The 18,884-nt window shown below is 38.8% G+C and overlaps 1 protein-coding gene across 4 annotated transcripts in view; it reads left to right on the top strand.

Moving 5' to 3' along the window:
• The window catches only part of LOC108366081 (optomotor-blind protein-like), a 71,373-nt gene that overhangs the window by 14,445 nt on the left and 38,044 nt on the right, over window positions 1-18,884 (top strand). For 3 of the 4 annotated variants that reach the window (XM_017620363.1, XM_017620364.1, XM_017620361.1), the window contains exons 2-3: window positions 9,682-9,795; window positions 10,533-10,695. In XM_017620363.1, the coding sequence (XP_017475852.1) occupies window positions 9,682-9,795; window positions 10,533-10,695 (277 nt within the window). The remainder of the gene's footprint in view (window positions 1-9,681; window positions 9,796-10,532; window positions 10,696-18,884) is intronic. The other variant, XM_017620362.1, reaches the window with a different exon arrangement.

The following is an 18,884-nucleotide window of genomic DNA, read 5'->3' as shown; positions in this document are numbered from 1 at the left end:
GATCAGCAATCACATTTGACCTACACTAACTGTCAGCGCTAACTTCCATTAACTGCCTGCAATATGCTGAGCACTTTTTTGGTCTGTCTGCCTGTATTTTCTGCCCCGCAAGTGACCGTTGATGAGCGGCTGATCGCATCGAACGATCGATCGTTGGTTTAACCTAAAGCACCAGCAGCGCCTCTGATCAACAACATCAGCTTCGACGGCCAGCGTTTGGTGTTGTTGACAAACTCTTGAGTGAATTACAAAGAGCAATACGAGAAAAAAAAACTAAATATTTGCTTTCAACAAGTGCAACGATTTTATTCATTTTTATTTTATTTTATTTTTATTTTTGGTATTTATTTTGTGGGAACGGCAGGTGCAATTCGGTAAACGGTAGGTACAAAGGTAGAAAACATAAATNGCTAAGCCACACAAAAACTTGGAGGGTTACAAGTTGCATTCCTGTTATTTTCGGCGCTCAAATTGATTGATCGCTTCATTTCAGCGCACGTTGTTGAGTATAAATTGAGCTGATGTTTGCGCAGGCTGCGGTTGGCTCAGAAACAGGTGTTTAAATAGTTTTTCGTAGGTTTTGGGAGAGTTTGAGGTAAAGTGTGCGATCAGCAAGATCGTTTACAAAGTGAGTGATCTATTGAGAGACCACCTTGGAGCGGTTTGTTAATAGGCTGTAGGTTTTTTTTTTTGACAGATTTCGGTAGATTTGTACTAACGAAAAAGATCGTCACGTGGAGTATCCTGCATGATCTATAGTATCCCAGATATCAACTAAAAAATCAATTAGATATTCTGTCAAGTGGCTACATGCTTGCTATACTTGAAAACCTTGGAGAGATGCACTAAATTTGCCTACAATTTAACTACAAAACTTGGGAGGATCGAGGAAATCGCCCACAATCTGAATTGCAAACATTTCTAGATTTGACGGTTTGTAAAAGTTTTTAGCTAGATCAATGACTGATAACTTCTAATAAATTTTTAAGAACCTGAGCTGTTCAAAGGATTTTGAAAAATAATTTACGAGATTTACTAAATTTTCTACATGGTAATCATCATATAGGTTTGGCAGATCTTGATCCTGTGAATTTAGACATAGCTGTGTCATCTGTTATGAAAATGAGCTTTAAAAACCTCTTGCATCGTCTGCAGTCGGAGGTCTTAGTAGAACAAGAGATGAAAGATTGTCTTAAGACAATCTTTAAAAATATTTACAGACATATCTTTAATGAACCGTTTGTGACCAGTATGCTCGACTATGAAGCCAGCATTCCACTGAGCTTGGGATAGTTCCTGGAAATTGTGAGAAGAACTCGGTAAGACCGCCTTCTAAATACTTATTGTGATACCTGAAGCTAAAGAGTTTTAAAGATCAATAAAAATATCAGTCATTGAAAGTTCTAAGCGATCTTCCAGATCACAGTAACATTTGTCAATAAAGCGAATAATTAATTGAACCTGATAGCACCTTAAAATAAATAGATGAAATATATGAGTGAGTTCAATGAAAACGTCGATTGCTGAGTTTCAGAGATCTTCAAGATCACTATAACGACCAACCGGAACGTTTCTGAATCAAGCGGCAAGATCGCCAACTAACGACGGCAAGATCGTCAACTACGAGCTCAGCCACAAAATGCGCATTTAAAAAGTCCTAAGAGTTCGGAACATGATCTACTAGTTTGTACACAAAGTAATCTTTAACTTCGGCCATAAATTTTTGGTTGAAAATCCCAAAAAGTTTGTGCCAAGATCGTTTGCCAAATCTTTGAGCTTGGGCTTAAAATATTCTTCTCTTGTCGTTGGCTGCATTCTTCAGCCCGACCAAATAAGTTTTTTTTTAAGCCTGAAGAGTTCGTGGAAAGAACGTTAAACTCGAGTATGAAGCTCATGTTGAGAGCGTAGAATCGATCTTTGAGTTTGTCTATAAAATTATTTTGCATAACGTTCACTAGCTCCGTAGCAAGATCGCTGGCGGGATTCTTGAGCTAAGGGTTGAAATAAGCTCCAGAAAAGCTTGAGCAGATTATTTATATGACTTAGTAAAACAGTTTTGACAAGTGATCGAGTGATCGCAACGATCGCTTTGGAAAGTGATCTCAACCAACAGAAGTACAGATTTTCCAAAATCCCATTGAAATAACTACCTTCCAGACGCAAAATTTCTCTACTCTTTCTGTTTTTAATAATTCTTCAGTAGCTGAATTTCCTCCTGGCAGTCCATCAAAACTCCACTGCCACTATTTTCCCGCGCTGTGCTGTCACCGCGCTCGTCAACCGCCTAGCTATTTAGACAAACGTCAAACGTAGGTGGTCTTAGCGCGCAAATACAGTCGCATCAGGTGGTAAGGAATTTCAATGTCACTTTTGATTTACAAAAAAGATGGTCAAATAAATAAAATGCGCTGTGCAAAAATATGACTAGCGATACATAGTAATAATGGTTGGCTACTAAGCAAAGGCATGATGAATGTTTAGACAATTATGACGGGCCGATGAGGTATGCGTAGGTTGGTTGCTCGACTGAAAAAAGGATCGTTGGGCGGATTGTGGATTGTGGCATTGAAAGCGCGTTGGAATTGGTTGTGATTTGAAATTAGTGTAGCTTTGGGGTTGCGTGTTGCGAGCGCTATTCGAGAGTATGTGTGTATATAAATGGTAATTGAGCGTGCGTGAGGTCAGTAGGAAATGAGGAAGATGGAAGAAGAAGATGAGTAGTTATAGAGGATAGCATGCAAGACATGTGAGCGTTCGGAACTTTCTATTCTTCACTAACAATTCACGTCATGCATGACTTGTCACCGAAAATGTCAGCTGACCGTAAATTTACGATGGAAAAAATATATGATAATGTAGGTGGTTGAGAAATCTGTAAGAAAAGCGCAGAAATAAATGTTTTACTCTTCCAAAATGTATATTTTTTAATAAAAACACATGCACGCGTAATTTGCTTCGAAGAGAATCAACAATTAAAATTTTCCCATAAAGTGGCAGAAGAAAATATTTTAAGTGCGAAGATTTCCATGACATGTCACCGATATTGTCATGTATGAACGATTTTTTTAGTAGTAGTCAGAAAGCCAGAAAACGAAGTTTATAGCTTTCGAAAGTCTAAAATTTTTGAGTGCCAAAGTTTTGTAGTATACAGATTTTAAAAATTCAAACCTTTATTACAAAGCATGTAAACAAAGGTTTTTGAGTTCGAAATTTAAAATTTTTTGCTTAACGCTCACCTCTTGCATGACATGTCAGCGATAATGTCATGCATGCGCAGTTTCCGTGCTTATAATTTTTTGAGTTTTTTAAGTCGCTCCACAAACAGCCTTGTCATTTCCGCTTGGGTCACTTCTCAGCAATTTGGCGACACCACCTACCATGCTGTGGTGAATTCTCACACATTTGGTATGCAATGATGGTTGGTTTGTTGCATGTATTCATCGGCGTGCATTTAACTACAACACATAAGCAGACAGGACGCGCTCAAGCACGTGACTGGCATTTGAAGCGGCGAGAAATATTAGTTTTTGTTTTATGCCTTTATGAAGCAGAATTAAGATGAATGATCGCGCGCAATAAGCGGTGTCGAAAGCAGCCGAGGTAGAGGGACGAAACGTAAATTAATTTTAAAATATTGCAATTCTATAATTTAAAATTTTTTTTTTACTTGCGATTTCATGTGAAATATTTGTTTGCTCTTGAGTCTTTTGTGGTCTGAAATGTACTTTTTGTTTTATATACATAATTCCAAAACTAATACACAATTGCAAAATTAATATGCAATGCCTGACTTTGATAATTCTTTTCTTCTATTTTTTTCCGAAAATCTTCAATTTTAAATGAATATTTATAAATGCGACGCAAAAATTCTATTTTGGCATTTCGAATTCATTACTCATGTGTTCGTTTCAAAAAGCTGACCGAAAACGCGCGCCGAAAAAAAAGTGGAAATGCCACAAACGGCAACATTCTTGCAACGCTTGTCTTTCTCTCGCGCTGAATGTGTTGCAAATGCGACGAAATTGTGCGACGAATGATGTCATATTTGGTAGATGTATCGAGAAGGAGTAGAAAACATATTAAAGGTGTGCGCACACACATCCACCTACAAAAAAGGAGGAGACAATAAAAATGTTAGCGAAAATGCGCTACAACAAAAAAAAATCGGCTGTCTGCCCGGTCAGTCAGACGCCCGTCAGGACAATTGAAACGTGCAACACGCAAGGCCAGCCGTAGAAATTCAAAGAACAACAAAAAACAATTCGCAGCTTGTTAACAAGCCATCAACAAGACGAGCTTTTGAATGTGTGGCAAAGGCAACAAATCAATAAAAAAGAAAAAAAAAATTTACAAAAAAATAAAAAATCCATAAAAACATAAACTCAGAGGCGCCTCTTTATTGGCATTCTTGTTGCTGTTGCCTGCGCTGTGGCGGTGGCGTAGTCTTCTCCGCATCGGCGGCCTTAACAATTTCGCTACAATTTTGCTCTGTAAGCGACTGTTTATGTTGCACTCCGCTGTAGGTGCTCGGAGCTTCTTGTTTCGCGCGCTAACATACATTGTTTTGCTGGTATTTTGGTGGCTCTCGAAATTGCAACAACCAACAAAAAAATCAGCAAGAGCAGCAACGATTTCAATACAAGTAGGTGTAGTGCTTATGTTTGCGCATTTTTGATGAATTCCTCGTTTTCGTATGAAATTTGTGCGGCGCCGTGGCCAGTTAACATAGATCGGCAGAGGGAATTTCGAAAAAAGAAGTCCAGAAAAAATAAAAAATGAAGAAAAATAAATTTGAAAGTAGAAACAAGTTGTTGTAGACAATAGATTTTATTTATAAGATCACAAATACATTTCCACGATCACTTCTAGAAGAAAACTTGCGAGCGTTAGGCGATAATGTAAAGCATGCGCTGGTCAACCAACACCAGCTGGAGATTACACCACTCACTGTAGTACAAAGAGTACACGAATAACAGCAACATAAATCAAGTTCCAAGTGATAGACAAATGAAGAGGTCGAATTCTAATTGTCCAAATTGACTCAGATTCCACCAAAAAAGTGATTTTCGATGAACCCACCATTGCTGGCTGGAATTATGCAAAAAGCAGGCGAAACTTAAGCTTGATCGATAGGCTACCTGAGATCGCTTGAAGATCGCTTAATGATCCGCAGCGATCTTACGACTGGTGTCGAAAGTGAAGAGGTGCTTATTCGACTGGTTCGAAACACACTTTAGGTGATCGCTTAACGTGTTTACCATTCAAACAGAAATATTTTACCAAAGTCGTGTCATGTTCGGCACGCCGCAAGCTCTAATGATCTTAAAAAATGTCACCTCTAATATCCGTACATTTTTTAAGGTTAAGCCAAAAAAAAAATCGAACAGCTTCGAGTAATCATGTCGAAGGCATAGCATATAGTGGTTATAAAATCGATACGTGATCCAATGATCTACAACGATTCTATCATTTATGGCTAGAAAAAGTCAAGGGAAAATTACAGTTTTAGTGTAGAATAACTTAAATTTATAGCTCAATATACTGATTGCAGGTTGATATCCTCTTTTTCTAATTCATAAAAAAAAAGATCATATTCCCCTTAATATCAACTAAGATCACGCGTTGATCATACGATCCTTTAAAAATTGTCAAAGATCGGCAGATGATCACACGATCCGTCCGTATTCGATGCAGTTAATAAACTGTGACTGGTTGATCTATGAAATGATCGCGTGGTGATCTTCGTTTGCAGACTTTCCTAATCCGAAGAAAGCATCAATTGATGACCGTATGATCGGCCAAGATCCATAGTCAAAGACAAGTGAAAGTCAAGTTGAAGCTAATGAGCTATAGGTGATAGGTTATCGAAGTGAACACAATTTGATGTCGAGCTCCAGAGTTCGCAAAGGTAACTTGATCTCCTTAAAAGTCAAAAGTTCGCATCAATTTCAGATCCCAAACGTCATTGTCATGATCGCTAGATGATAGTTTGTGTGGAACAAGATCATAAGGGTAAATTTAATAAATTTGGAATGACAGGACATGGAAGTGATCGCGAGCTGATCGCAATCGCAATGCCGGTGAAGTTTGCTAGATGTTTAAGTGATTCAAAAAGATCGTATATCAAAATGAAATTTAAAAGTGCGCATGTAGCTAATTAGTCTTGATTGGAACACCCATAAGGCAAGCGCGCCTTGATATTTAAAACCTAATAAGCTTTAGATACCCGAAAAAGGCGGTTTAAGCTCCTCGAAATACTAAAATGCCTGTGGAAGTTAGATAATAGTTGATAAGTTCAAGATCGCTAAACATTCCAGAAAGATCGTAACCCAGAGGGAATGTGATAAAGTTAACGTGCTACAGATTAGAACATTGAACTGATCGCATGGCGATCTTTGCCTCTTAAACCAACCAAAGTCGAAGAATGTTCGAGTTACCAACTGGTCAATTTTACTTTCAAAACTTAGAACAACCGCAATTTTTCTCGCTGTGTAAAAGCAGAAGAACAGTGCGTCCACCGTTCGAAATGAAGATACAGACCAAAGTCGAAAATCGCCCACGGCACAAAAAAAAAAGGGCCAAAACTAGCACGAACTGTAGCCAGTTAGCTCGCTCAACGATACAGTACGACGAACAGCCAGTCACTCAGTGCGACAGGCAGACAGACTATTGGACAGACATAGAAATGGACCCACAGCAGCATCAACGGGAATGGACAAAGAAGCCAACAGACATCAACGCTTTTGTGGCGATCGAGCGCCAGACTCATGAATCAAATTTAACGAACTAACTGCGCGTGCAGCACAAATGATGACAACGGCAACAAAAACAAGAAGGGGGACAACAACATTAACAACGACAACAAACACCACGTGGATGAGGATGGCGACGATGATGGCCCTCATCATCAGCATCATTATGAACGGTAACTAGGTTGGCCGAGTGCCTGGTTAACTGGCGCTACAGCGCGTCGCAAGCGGCCCGCCCAGTTGACGATCGATGGGACGCAGATTTATGCGCTTGCATGTGATTATTGTTGTTGCTGTTGTTAGTGGTGGTGGCAGTTCTTGCTTATTTGCTGGCCGTTTGCTGCTGAGGGTGATGAGGTTGATGATTATGAATGAGTTGTTGGGCAATGAATGATGCTGCTCGGCGACTGCTGCTACGAAAGCTTTATTGTTGTTGCTGTTTTCCATTTTTATTATTTTTTTTTTGGTCGTGGCTGCATTTGATTTGTTGCTCCTGCTGCCTGTGCTGAAAAACAAATAATGTCAGCCCACATAAATTTCAGCTTTCAATAACTTGAATTATGCTGTTTGGCGTACAGTTTTTCAGTTTTTTTTTATTAAATGCAATTTTAAGTTTTTTGTTTGCATTCTAGCAAAGAATTTTTTGAAAGCGGTATTTAAATATCGATAGCCTAAAAGTTCTGCGAAAGTTAAAGTATGTGATTAATAACACATGTGGTGAGTGGCAAATAATTAGTGAAAGCAGACTCTTTTATGGCAAAAACAGCGCAGCAAATATCTTCAAAAAAAAAAAAAAAACAGGTGCTTCGAATTGTGGCAGCATAAAAATAATTTATTTCAAAATAAAAACTAATTTTAAAAAAGCATATATAAAAATATATATAGAATTTTAATAAAAAAATATTTTTGCAAAATTTTTTTCTCAAAATATTTTAGATAATTTTTTTTTATTTTTTTTTAATACGTGTTTGGTTTTACCAATACAAATATTAATTTAGAAAATGAAAAACAAATATTTGTGTGTATATGTACCTACATACATATGTTTCGATCCATAATATTTTTAATTTTTAACTTCCCAATATTACAATTAGTTTTTTTAGTTTTTCAAATTACATACATACATATTTTATAAGACCTGCTTCTAAAAATTTTAAGTGAGCTTACATGTCTGTTTATTTTTTAAAGAAATATTAAAAAAAAATCACATACTAAAATTTTTTGAATTTTATTAATAAGGCAAAATGCGTAGTTAGGTCTCGAAAGAATAAAAAAAGAAAAATTTAGCTCCTATGTTTCTTTTATCACAAACTTTTGCATTTTTTTTTGTACTGGTATTCCTTGAAAAAAAAACGGTGGTGTATTGTCCATTTGATTTTTTCTTAATTTTTAAGCTATATAAGTATCTATCTTAAGATATGTTTCTCAAAATTTTAGAAACCATGAAAAAACTGAGGCATTTTATTGTATGAAATTTCCTAGAAACTTAAAATATTTAGGGACCATAAAAATTGAGTTTGGAAAGTTTTATTGACAAACCGTATTTTTATAGACTGGGAACATTAATTAAGAAATAAATAATTACGCCGATATTTGACTTTTGTTTACATATTTCAGTATTGAAAATTTTTGATTTAATTTCAACCTGTCGAGTTGGAGCCAAAAAATTAAAATAAATATTTTAAACAATAAAAAATTTAATTCAATGTTATAAGTTTTAAAATAAAAAAAAAACATCTTAAAACAAATCTTCAAAGCGATCCCATATACATTTTCCTACTAAATTTATTTCGAAATTTTTTTTACTTTTCATATATTAATTTTTTATTTTTGAATTTTTCCTTTCACATTTTTTGATCCAAATCTCACATTCATTTTTTTCTGCGTGTAATTTCCCTTTGATGGTTATTAACTACACTCATTGTTGTTGCCATTGCTGCTGCTGCGGCTGCTGCTTACTGCACAGATTGAGTGATTGCTGCCTAAAGTTATAATTTTCATATTTGTTGTAAATGGGCGAGAGCAAGCGCTAGTCCGCACAGCACACCAGCGAACGCAGGGTACACACACACATACATACACACCTTCCTTCCAGAATACCCTTTGGAACGTAAGTGAGTGTGCATACTGCTGTGTGGCCCTTTATGATGAACTTGCAACATGCAGCCTAAATAAAAATGTTTGCTGTTGGATTTAATGGTTTGTTGGTTTTTCGGACGTAGAGTGCCTGCAGTGGTCACACAGCTACAAATGTACATGTAGCATATACATACATATGTACATCAGCCACAAAGCTGCAATATTAGCGCGATCAGCCCACATAATGACCGCTGGCGTTGGAGCATTTGGCTGGCTTTCCAATGCTTCATATTCTGTGGCATGACTCTGGTTGTTGGGGCAGCAGCAAAGTCTATAAAGTGATTGTTGTTGCTGCCTTTTTAGTATGTGGTGGCAATTTTCGAGTTTGCAACTTTTTCTTCATCTCTTTTGTTGCTGTCGCTTTTGCTGCGGTTGCAGCTTCGGCCTCGACCACGACAAATTTCAATTTAGTTTGCTGCAAGCAAGAAATAAACGTCGTTGGCGTCTTTGGCGAAAATTTGTAAATTTGACTGGTGTGCGGTGGCGCCACAAGCAGGCGCCATTTGATGAGCGGTAAGAGAAATTTTCGAAAATGGAATAAAAAATATTAAAAAGTAAATTGAATGAGCATTTGGTGGTCGAGTTATGTTGGAGAAATGCAGATTGGTAGGGAAAATGATTGTTTATTGCTTTTGCTGTAGGAAATTTTTTTTTAAAGATTATTTAAATATTTCTTTTGACTATAGTTCCAACAATTTTTTGTGGTTACGAAATTTCTTAAAAATTGTACAAAAATACATAATATGTTCTGATTTAAAATTTTTAACACATTTTTCTTTTTTCTTTTTTTCAGGCAAATGTTTCCTCAAATGAAATTTCGCGTATCGGGCCTGGACGCCAAGGCGAAATATATTTTGCTCTTGGACATAGTCGCTGCGGACGATTACCGTTACAAGTTTCATAATAGGTGAGTGTTACTTTTTACCCCTTTTTAATAATTTTTTTTCAGTGAAAACTTTTGTATAAAATAAAATTATATGCAGTGATTATTAAAAAAAAAATCGCGCGGGGAGAAATAACGTGCAAACTTTTAAATGTTTTTGCAAATTTGTGTTTGAATATTTTTTTTTACCTTCTACATCTGAATTAAAAAAAAAAACAATTTTTTTATTTAAAATTTATCAGAAAATTTGGATTATTTAATAAAATCGAGTATTAAGAAATTGTGCGCCAAAACTATTTTTTTTTCAGAAATATTTTTTTTTTTTAATTGAATTTCGGCACAAATATGTACATTAGTCGAATGTTCTTAAAGGTTTAAATAAAAAATCTGAATCATGCCAACACAAAAATCGGAATTTTTAAATATATTTATAAAAAATTTAACTTCATTATCTAAAAATTTTTATAATAGCTTGACTCAATCAACAATGAATTTAATTTAAAATATTTGTACATAAATTTGCCTATAAAATTACATACGTAAACACTTTTTTAAATCGTGTTTTGAAAACCTAAGTGGCAACCATTTAATTTTTTTTTAATTTATTTCCAAGTTTCCTTAACAGAAATCTGTCTTAATAAATTGTTCTCGTACCTTATCTGATAAAAATTTTCAATAGCTCTTTTTTCACATTTTTTTCATTACACCAAAAACTTCTACAAAAAATGAAATTATTGCATCCATCACCTTCTCTCTTTCAGCCGTTGGATGATCGCCGGCAAAGCGGATCCAGAAATGCCAAAACGCATGTACATCCACCCCGATTCGCCAACAACCGGCGAACAGTGGATGCAGAAGGTCGTCTCATTTCACAAATTAAAATTGACCAACAATATTAGTGATAAACATGGATTTGTAAGTACTGTACGTCTTCTCTGTTTACCGAAAATTTCATGACAAAAAAAAAATCAGAAAAAAAGAGCGTTAAAAAGTCGAGTTATTTTCGATGTTGAAAACAGAAAATGGCCGCCTTACAACAAAAAAAGCAAGTTTGGTAAAAAATAAAGATATTTCTCAATTTGAAATTTTCTGCAATTTGAAAAGAAGAGTTACAAGCAAAAATGAAAGAATGTAAAATTTGCGGAAAGAAAGACTTAAAATCTAAAATAATAAAAAAGCCACAATAAAATTGACAAAAAGTCAAAAGTTTAAGTAAATAAGTGAAATAATGAATAAGTAACGAAGCTGCTTAAAAGCTGGCGCAAAAGTACAAAATGTTTAAACTTAGGTAGTTTTAAAATTTAATAAAGTTAAAAAATTTTTGAAAATTTGTTTTAAAAACGTCATAGTGAGATTTTTCAATTCTTAATTTTTTTTATGACATTTCAAAAAGAAATCGGTTGCAGCAAAATTAAAATATATTCCAAATATTTTTTGTTTTGTAAACGCGTGAATTTCAGATTGAGAGAAATTTTTATCGGCTCATTTAAACATCACTGCATTATTAATTATTAATTAAATTTCATATATTAACACATACATATATATTTATTTTAATTTTGAGTAACGAAATATTAGCAAGTGATTGAAGATACATTTTTTTAAATTAAAGCATTTTTTTTTTGTTTTAAATTTTTTAAGATTTTTCACACATTATTTTCTATCTACTCATCCGCCATTTCGCAACAAAAAGCAGTTCGCTCATCAATCGCCGCCTCTGAACGGCGCCATGTTTGTCGGCAAACTTCAAACGTTTTCGCGCTAACAACGCGTTGCTTATGTTAGCTGTTGTAGCTTTTGTTGTAAGTGAAGTTTATTTATTGCTAAGCGTTTAAAAAATGTGTACAGCAACAGCAAACAAAAGTAGCAATTGTGTGGCAAAAACGCCAAAAAAAAGAAAATTGAAAACGAGCAAAAAAAAATATTGGAAAAAATCCGCTTGTCTATTAAACCGCCACTGGCTTTTTGCCCCACACGCCGCATGCATACATACAGCTTTAGTGCGTTTAGTGGCAGCGGCAGCCATTTATTCGATGATAACTGTCATTACAAATCGATATTTATGCTGATGCTGGCGCGCTGAGGCAGTCCATGGAAGTGGATTGACTGCGTGCGGTGTTGCGTGTTGCTGACTGTGTTCCTTTTTCTATGGCAAGCGCTTCATGCTGCGGGGAGGATTCGGTAATCGGTGGTCGTAGAAAGAGATCTTGAACTGATCAGTCTGAACTGATAAGTGACCTCAAAAATCAGTACGTACTAAAGTAATCGTTATATAAAGTTCGGTAGCTAGAACTACTCGCCAATATTCTATAATTGTGGCACAGTCCATAAATGAAAAAAATTGCTTATGTTCGAATTTTCGAACATGTTTAAAATTTTCTTTTTTCAAGTTATTTTGCATAATGGAGTGCCTAGAAGTTACGAAAATGTATTTTAAGACTATCAAGCTGAAGTTCGAATTTTCGAACAAAGATTCGGTTTTGTAAATTTGACGTTTATTTAATTTTTTATAAGAAAACCAGTGTATTTGTAGTGTATTTAAGCGGAGAAACCTTTAAAAATCATCGCTTGGTTACATACATATTATGTATGTATTTACCTTCATTTAAATATTATTTAAAAAATCGTTTGAAACTGTAGCCACATAAAATTTGCCCTTTCATTTCTATTGCAAACTCTGAATACTTGAGCGCCTATCAAAGTTGTCTAAAATATCGTTTGAAATGCTTTATTGCCTATGTTCGAATTTTCGAACATGTTTTGAAAGAACCCTTGTTACGTTATTTTGCGGCGTTATCCTGTACGCATTCTAAAACATCGATTGACGTGCTTTATTGCTTATGTTCGAATTTTCGAACATCTTTTAAAAACCGCGGTTTTTAAGGTACTTTGTCTAAAAGTGTTCCTTGGGACGACACAAATGTGCCTAGAGATTATTGCAGACAAGTTCGAATATTCGAAATTAGAAGTTTTATGTAAAATTANCCGCGGTTTTTAAGGTACTTTGTCTAAAGGTGTTCCTTGGGACGACACAAATGTGCCTAGAGTTTATTGCAGACAAGTTCGAATATTCGAAATTAGAAGTTTTATGTAAAATTAACGTACTCTTTTTACTTATAGAAAGAGGTACGTATTTAACTTTATTTTACTTGAGCTTCGACTTTTGAAAGCAAATGAACAGCTTCCAAACACTCATTGCGTCGGACCAACACCATAAGTCTCATTATCCGCGTGCTACCGTTCTTTTTTTTAAGTCGACCCTCCTAACTCAAATATACTCGTATCTTGCAACTTGTGCGATATCAAAATTATCCACATCCTCATTGATTTTCCAGCAAAAGTATTACTTATTCATTAATTATCCGCGCACTTTCTTCACTAGCTCCTCTTGCGGAGTCCACTCGCCAATGAATTAGCTCTATATTGATTATCGAAATGAAGCGTTAATAAAAAATCCAAAATAATCGCATGCCGCACACAGCATCCTCAATGAAGCGGCGATGCGGCACGAAAAGCGCGCAAAACCAAACACAGATAAACCAGCAACGCTTCGCTGCTTGACTGCCTGCCTGCCTGTCGTCCTTCGCTTGCGCCAATGGGCCGCCGCAAAAGTGACAGTGGCGATTGGCAGTGGCGATGATCATAACGATTCATATTTGTCTGCACGCCAGCAGCAGCACGAGCAGTGGCGGCTTGTCCACTCCACGAAATGAGCAACCAACGCCTGCGCCGCACTACATGCGCGCCCCATCGGACCCACCACCATCACAGCAAGACCCCCACCAGCATGCGCCACGTTTTCTACTTGTTTTCCAATCAGTCTTTTGGCTAATTCCGCCTGCTTTTCGCGCCAGCTTTGAAGTATGCCGCCAATGCGGCAATAAACTATGCTTTCGCAGCGTTGCGAAGCTGTGCCGCGCGGCGACTATGATGCGAACTATTGCTGGGATCCGGTTAGTCCGGCTATAGACTGCTAGTTGGTGTGCAGATTTGCATACGAGCAGCTAGTGCGCGCGCTCGCTTGTTGATCGCCGATTGATCGGCGCTGTGGCTGTTGCTTTTTTTCCAACTCACTATTCGCTATTTCGGATTAAATAGCGCAATAAAATGTGTATAAAATAGCAACAACTGGCACAGGCGCGAGATTACCGCCGTTGTTGCCGCAATGATCAGACGAAAATTTATTTATTGATGTACGCCAACAGCAAAAGTTGACTGCTGCGGTGCGCCCGCCGATGCCAGTGCAATGGCGACGGTGTTGGCGGCAATTTGCCAGCATGGCTTTTGATCTTCGCGAATTTGCGTGGATAGACGGAGGTGGATGTACATACGTCGATATGAATGTGCGATTGGGAGGAGGCTCATACGTTTTTATGGTGTCGCCACCGCCCGTTGCGTTGCATACACGCCNCAAGTCTCTTTATCCGCGTGCTACCGTTCTTTTTTTTAAGTCGACCCTCTTAACTCAAATATACTCGTATCTTACAACTTGTGCGATATCAAAATTATCCACATCCTCATTGATTTTCCAGCAAAAGTATTACTTATTCATTAATTATCCGCGCACTTTCTTCACTAGCTCCTCTTGCGGAATCCACTCGCCAATGAATTAGCTCTATATTGATTATCGAAATGAAGCGTTAATAAAAAATCCAAAATAATCGCATGCCGCACACAGCATCCTCAATGAAGCGGCGATGCGGCACGAAAAGCGCGCAAAACCAAACACAGATAAACCAGCAACGCTTCGCTGCTTGACTGCCTGCCTGCCTGTCGTCCTTCGCTTGCGCCAATGGGCCGCCGCAAAAGTGACAGTGGCGATTGGCAGTGGCGATGATCATAACGATTCATATTTGTCTGCACGCCAGCAGCAGCACGAGCAGTGGCGGCTTGTCCACTCCACGAAATGAGCAACCAACGCCTGCGCCGCACTACATGCGCGCCCCATCGGACCCACCACCATCATAACAAGACCCCCACCAGCATGCGCCACGTTTTCTTCTTGTTTTCCAATCAGTCTTTTGGCTAATTCCGCCTGCTTTTCGCGCCAGCTTTGAAGTATGCCGCCAATGCGGCAATAAACTACGCTTTTGCAGCGTTGCGAAGCTGTGCCGCGCGGCGACTATGATGCGAACTTTTTGCTGGGATCCGGTTAGTCCGGCTATAGACTGCTAGTTGGTGTGCAGATTTGCATACGAGCAGCTAGTGCGCGGGCTTGCTTGTTGATCGCCGATTGATCGGCGCTGTGGCTGTTGCTTTTTTTCCAACTCACTATTCGCTATTTCGGATTAAATAGCCCAATAAAATGTGTATAAAATAGCAACAACTGGCACAGGCGCGAGATTACCGCCGTTGTTGCCGCAATGATCAGACGAAAATTTATTTATTGATGTACGCCAACAGCAAAAGTTGACTGCTGCGGTGCGCCCGCCGATGCCAGTGCAATGGCGACGGTGTTGGCGGCAATTTGCCAGCATGGCTTTTGATCTTCGCGAATTTGCGTGGATAGACGGAGGTGGATGTACATACGTCGATATGAATGTGCGATTGGGAGGAGGCTCATACGTTTTTATGGTGTCGCCACCGCCCGTTGCGTTGCATACACGCCAGCGAGGAAGATCCAAGGCAATTGCGTGGGAAGGGAAGGCAGACGACACGGGATTTCGGCGCAGAACACTAGCCTGTACGTGAGCGCATTACATCCAATATGGAAGCTCGTCTCTGCTATGCCTTTTGCAGTCAGTTAATCATGGCCTTAAGCGCCGCAAGCGAGCGCAACTAAGCAGCGCCTAGTAAGGTCATGCGCGCGCTGCGTAAAACGCACGAACTTTGACACGATAGCCGCACGCGTCGGCGGGCATAAGTTGGACATGTGGCAATGGTTGTGTAATTTTTCACGCGCCACAGGCGGAAAAAACGCCTGCTGGCTAAGGCGAAAACTAAAGGAACGTGTCGCGCCATGTCCAAATGAAAAACCGCAAGACGACCGAAAAAGGGTTAGCACAGGCTGGGTTGACAAGCAACCTGCCATAAGTTATGTTATTACAACTCGTAGCTGCTAATTTGTCACATTTTCCCGCCCAGCGTCAGTTGTGGCGCTTCACAGGACGCGTAGAGCTCACCTCACTGAAAGAAAAAAAAAAAACAAAACTGTGTTCCCAAAACGTCGGCGTGCTAGCGTTATTAATTTTGTGTTAGGCGTTTGTTTGCGGTTTCTTGTGACCAGCATTGGTGGTGGTGGTGACACGCCTCCCACATACATGTACTCGCACACACAAACACGTGTATGTATATTTAAGACTCTACTCCATATGTTTGCTTTCCCATTTGTGGCAGCACCTACGCCCACTAGCCGCTAAATGCTACGCCCCAAGTCGTGGGGTATGTATGTCGCTTTACCACCGAAATGCGCGCTGAACCCTAAGCGACTTTTCCTATAGCTTTCGATCTTTCACTCCCACTCTCTTTCAAAAAAAGCCTTAAAAACCGTTGAACTGTTAAACTATGCGACTGACTGCGTGTCAAAACATGCGACCAATGACAGAAGTGAACGAGAGTGGCACACGAATTTTAGCCACCCGCCGCGTAGACACGCAATTTGCCGCCGCCCAATATATGGCCGGATTTGACCTCATAGGATATGCTATTGCTTTATTGAGTATCATTCGATTTTATGGAAAAAAGTATTTACCCTCTAATTACAAATAATTATATTAAACAGTTATCGTTGGACTTATTTTTATTTATTTTTTTTTTTGATATTTCTAAAAATTTAAACTACTAATTTCGATAATTGCGTTGGAAAATCAAGAAAAGCTGAGTTGTGAAATGAAAATAGAGGGGAAATGCTGTCTACCGAACGTAGAGTAAAGGTTTTGGAATTTAAAAGAGAGAAACTTTTGTCCCATACCTTCATCGCTGAATTTCAACAACTTCAGCGCTATAAGACTTATTGATTGTGATTTTCAGACTAAGTGTTTTTTAATTAGAGCTAGAACCACGACATTTGTAGTAGGACAATTGCTTCCAATAATCCTTTCTTAAGTCTCTTCTTAAGCTTCTTCTTACCAGGCGAACCATGATTTACTTTGAAGGCCATCATTCAGGCTAATACGNCAATTCCTTATTGATTGTGATTTTCAGACTAAGTGTTTTTTAATTAGAGCTAGAACCACGACATTTGTAGTAGGACAATTGCTTCCAATAATCCTTTCTTAAGTCTCTTCTTAAGCTTCTTCTTACCAGGCGAACCATGATTTACTTTGAAGGCCATCATTCAGGCTAATACGGCTAAAAAGCTTGCCCAACTTTTGTCCACCTAAAATTATTCCCCTTTCAAACTCAATTTACCGTTTCCATATTAGAGTCATTCTCAGCTCTTTTTGATCAGCATCCCCAAACCATTCGAACACGGTCTCTGGACAATATCCCCAACCCAAGTTTTCCCCGTGTATTTCACTTTCTTCAGATTCAAGGACCGATTTTCAAGCCGCTTTGCGCTATTAAATAGTTATTTTTGTTGTTGTTATTATTGTAGCGCAACTGCTAAGCCCCGCCTGCTTCGGTTTATCCAGCAATCATTGCCGTCGAGCTTAACTAAGGATAGGACCGAGAAACGGGCGGTTTCAACAGAGTCGGACCAAAGGGGCAGAGGTGTTATTTGGGTGGGACTGAGCTGGCATTTGAAAATGGCTGGTGTCTTGCGGGAAGTGTCCACATGCCACACACTTATTGGGGATATTGGGGCCGAGTCTGGACAAGGTAGCTGTTGAGGCGGCTACAGTATCCAAACCCTAACTGGGCCAGGGTAATGCGGGTCTCTCTTTGCAATTGAAGCTCCATGTCTGATACAGGTGGTGATTGAGCTCCGATCACGGCATTGATAGGCTTGTAAACAAATAGGTGCGCCCTGACGTGCCTGGACGGAGGCTCCCCCTCTAGAAAGGGTGTTTTGTGGTGTTCATGTCTGTAGCTACCCAGGGAAGCATTTGGGCCTCACTGTGTAGGTGCGACGTTCTGACAAGTCTGTTTCTTCGTCCACTGCGTCCAACTAGTCCCCGGCGACCAAACGGGCGGCAGCATAGTTTAGAATCGGCCGGCCAATAGCCTTGTATGTTGCCAGCAACGTTTCTTTGCCTTTTCCTCAGGTGCTGTCGGCGAGCACCTTGTTACGGCTCTGTACTTTGTTGACAACTGCGGTTGTGTGCGCGGTGAAAGGGAGCAGGCTAGCAAAGGAAGCCTCTAAAGTTTTCGGTTTGTTCACCGTCGGAATTGGCCTCCTTCGTCCAAGCGGTTTCCCAACTAATACTTTCCGACTATCCGTCACACTCACGCACGCTGAAGATGAGGTGTTTACTAATTATGTTTCTTTTGGCATAAACATCAATCTTTATACCCACGCTCTTGAGGTCCACCTTTGAGCTAAAATTTCGAATGTTAAAATCAAGAAGTCTAACTTTGATTCAGTGCAGAGGTCGTCTACATATAATAGTCTCGCGCATTCCGTTTCATGGCAGCAGCTAAACTAATCAGTCCTAGGCAGTGAAAACTAAGCACAAACTAGAAATTGCACCACCTATTACTTTAGATTTAGTTCATAATTCGTTTACATGCAGCTGCTGATTTCAAGCTTGCTGTGCCGCACCTTGCATAGATGTATTGAAAATTCCAATCGACGAGTCGTCGAAGTGAACATTCTGTCAGCGAGTTCTCGGAATACCAGGGATGTCACTATAAAGCCAAAAGTTCCAAATCGGACCTAAGCTTCATATGTCCAAATGATACAATTCGTTTCGTTTCGTTTTCGTTCGTTTTTCTAACAAGCAGCTGAAATAGGTTCTGCCCTTTTCAATTTCTTAATTTTTTTTCTTGCGCTATACTATTATTCTGACAGTAACAGACAGATGAAACTTTTGGTGAGTAAAAACTAGGGAAAGGTAATCGGTCTACTCCCGCGGAGCCCTAGATCGCAAGTTTAATCCTAGATGTGTCACAGACAATTTTACAGGGCCGCCGAAAAGCTCCTGAGTTCAAGAAATCCAATGAATGTGAAAGCGTTTGTTAACCTAAAAGAAGGAGGGGGGTTTATATATTAGATATCTTCCAGTCTAGAG

Source organism: Rhagoletis zephyria, unplaced genomic scaffold (assembly GCF_001687245.7).
Source record: "Rhagoletis zephyria isolate East Lansing unplaced genomic scaffold, Rhagoletis_zephyria_1.1 Rzeph_scaffold_02128, whole genome shotgun sequence".
Lineage (NCBI taxonomy): Eukaryota > Metazoa > Arthropoda > Insecta > Diptera > Tephritidae > Rhagoletis > Rhagoletis zephyria.
The sequence above is the reverse complement of the archived record's forward strand: the minus strand, read 5'-3'. Positions and strand labels throughout refer to the sequence as shown.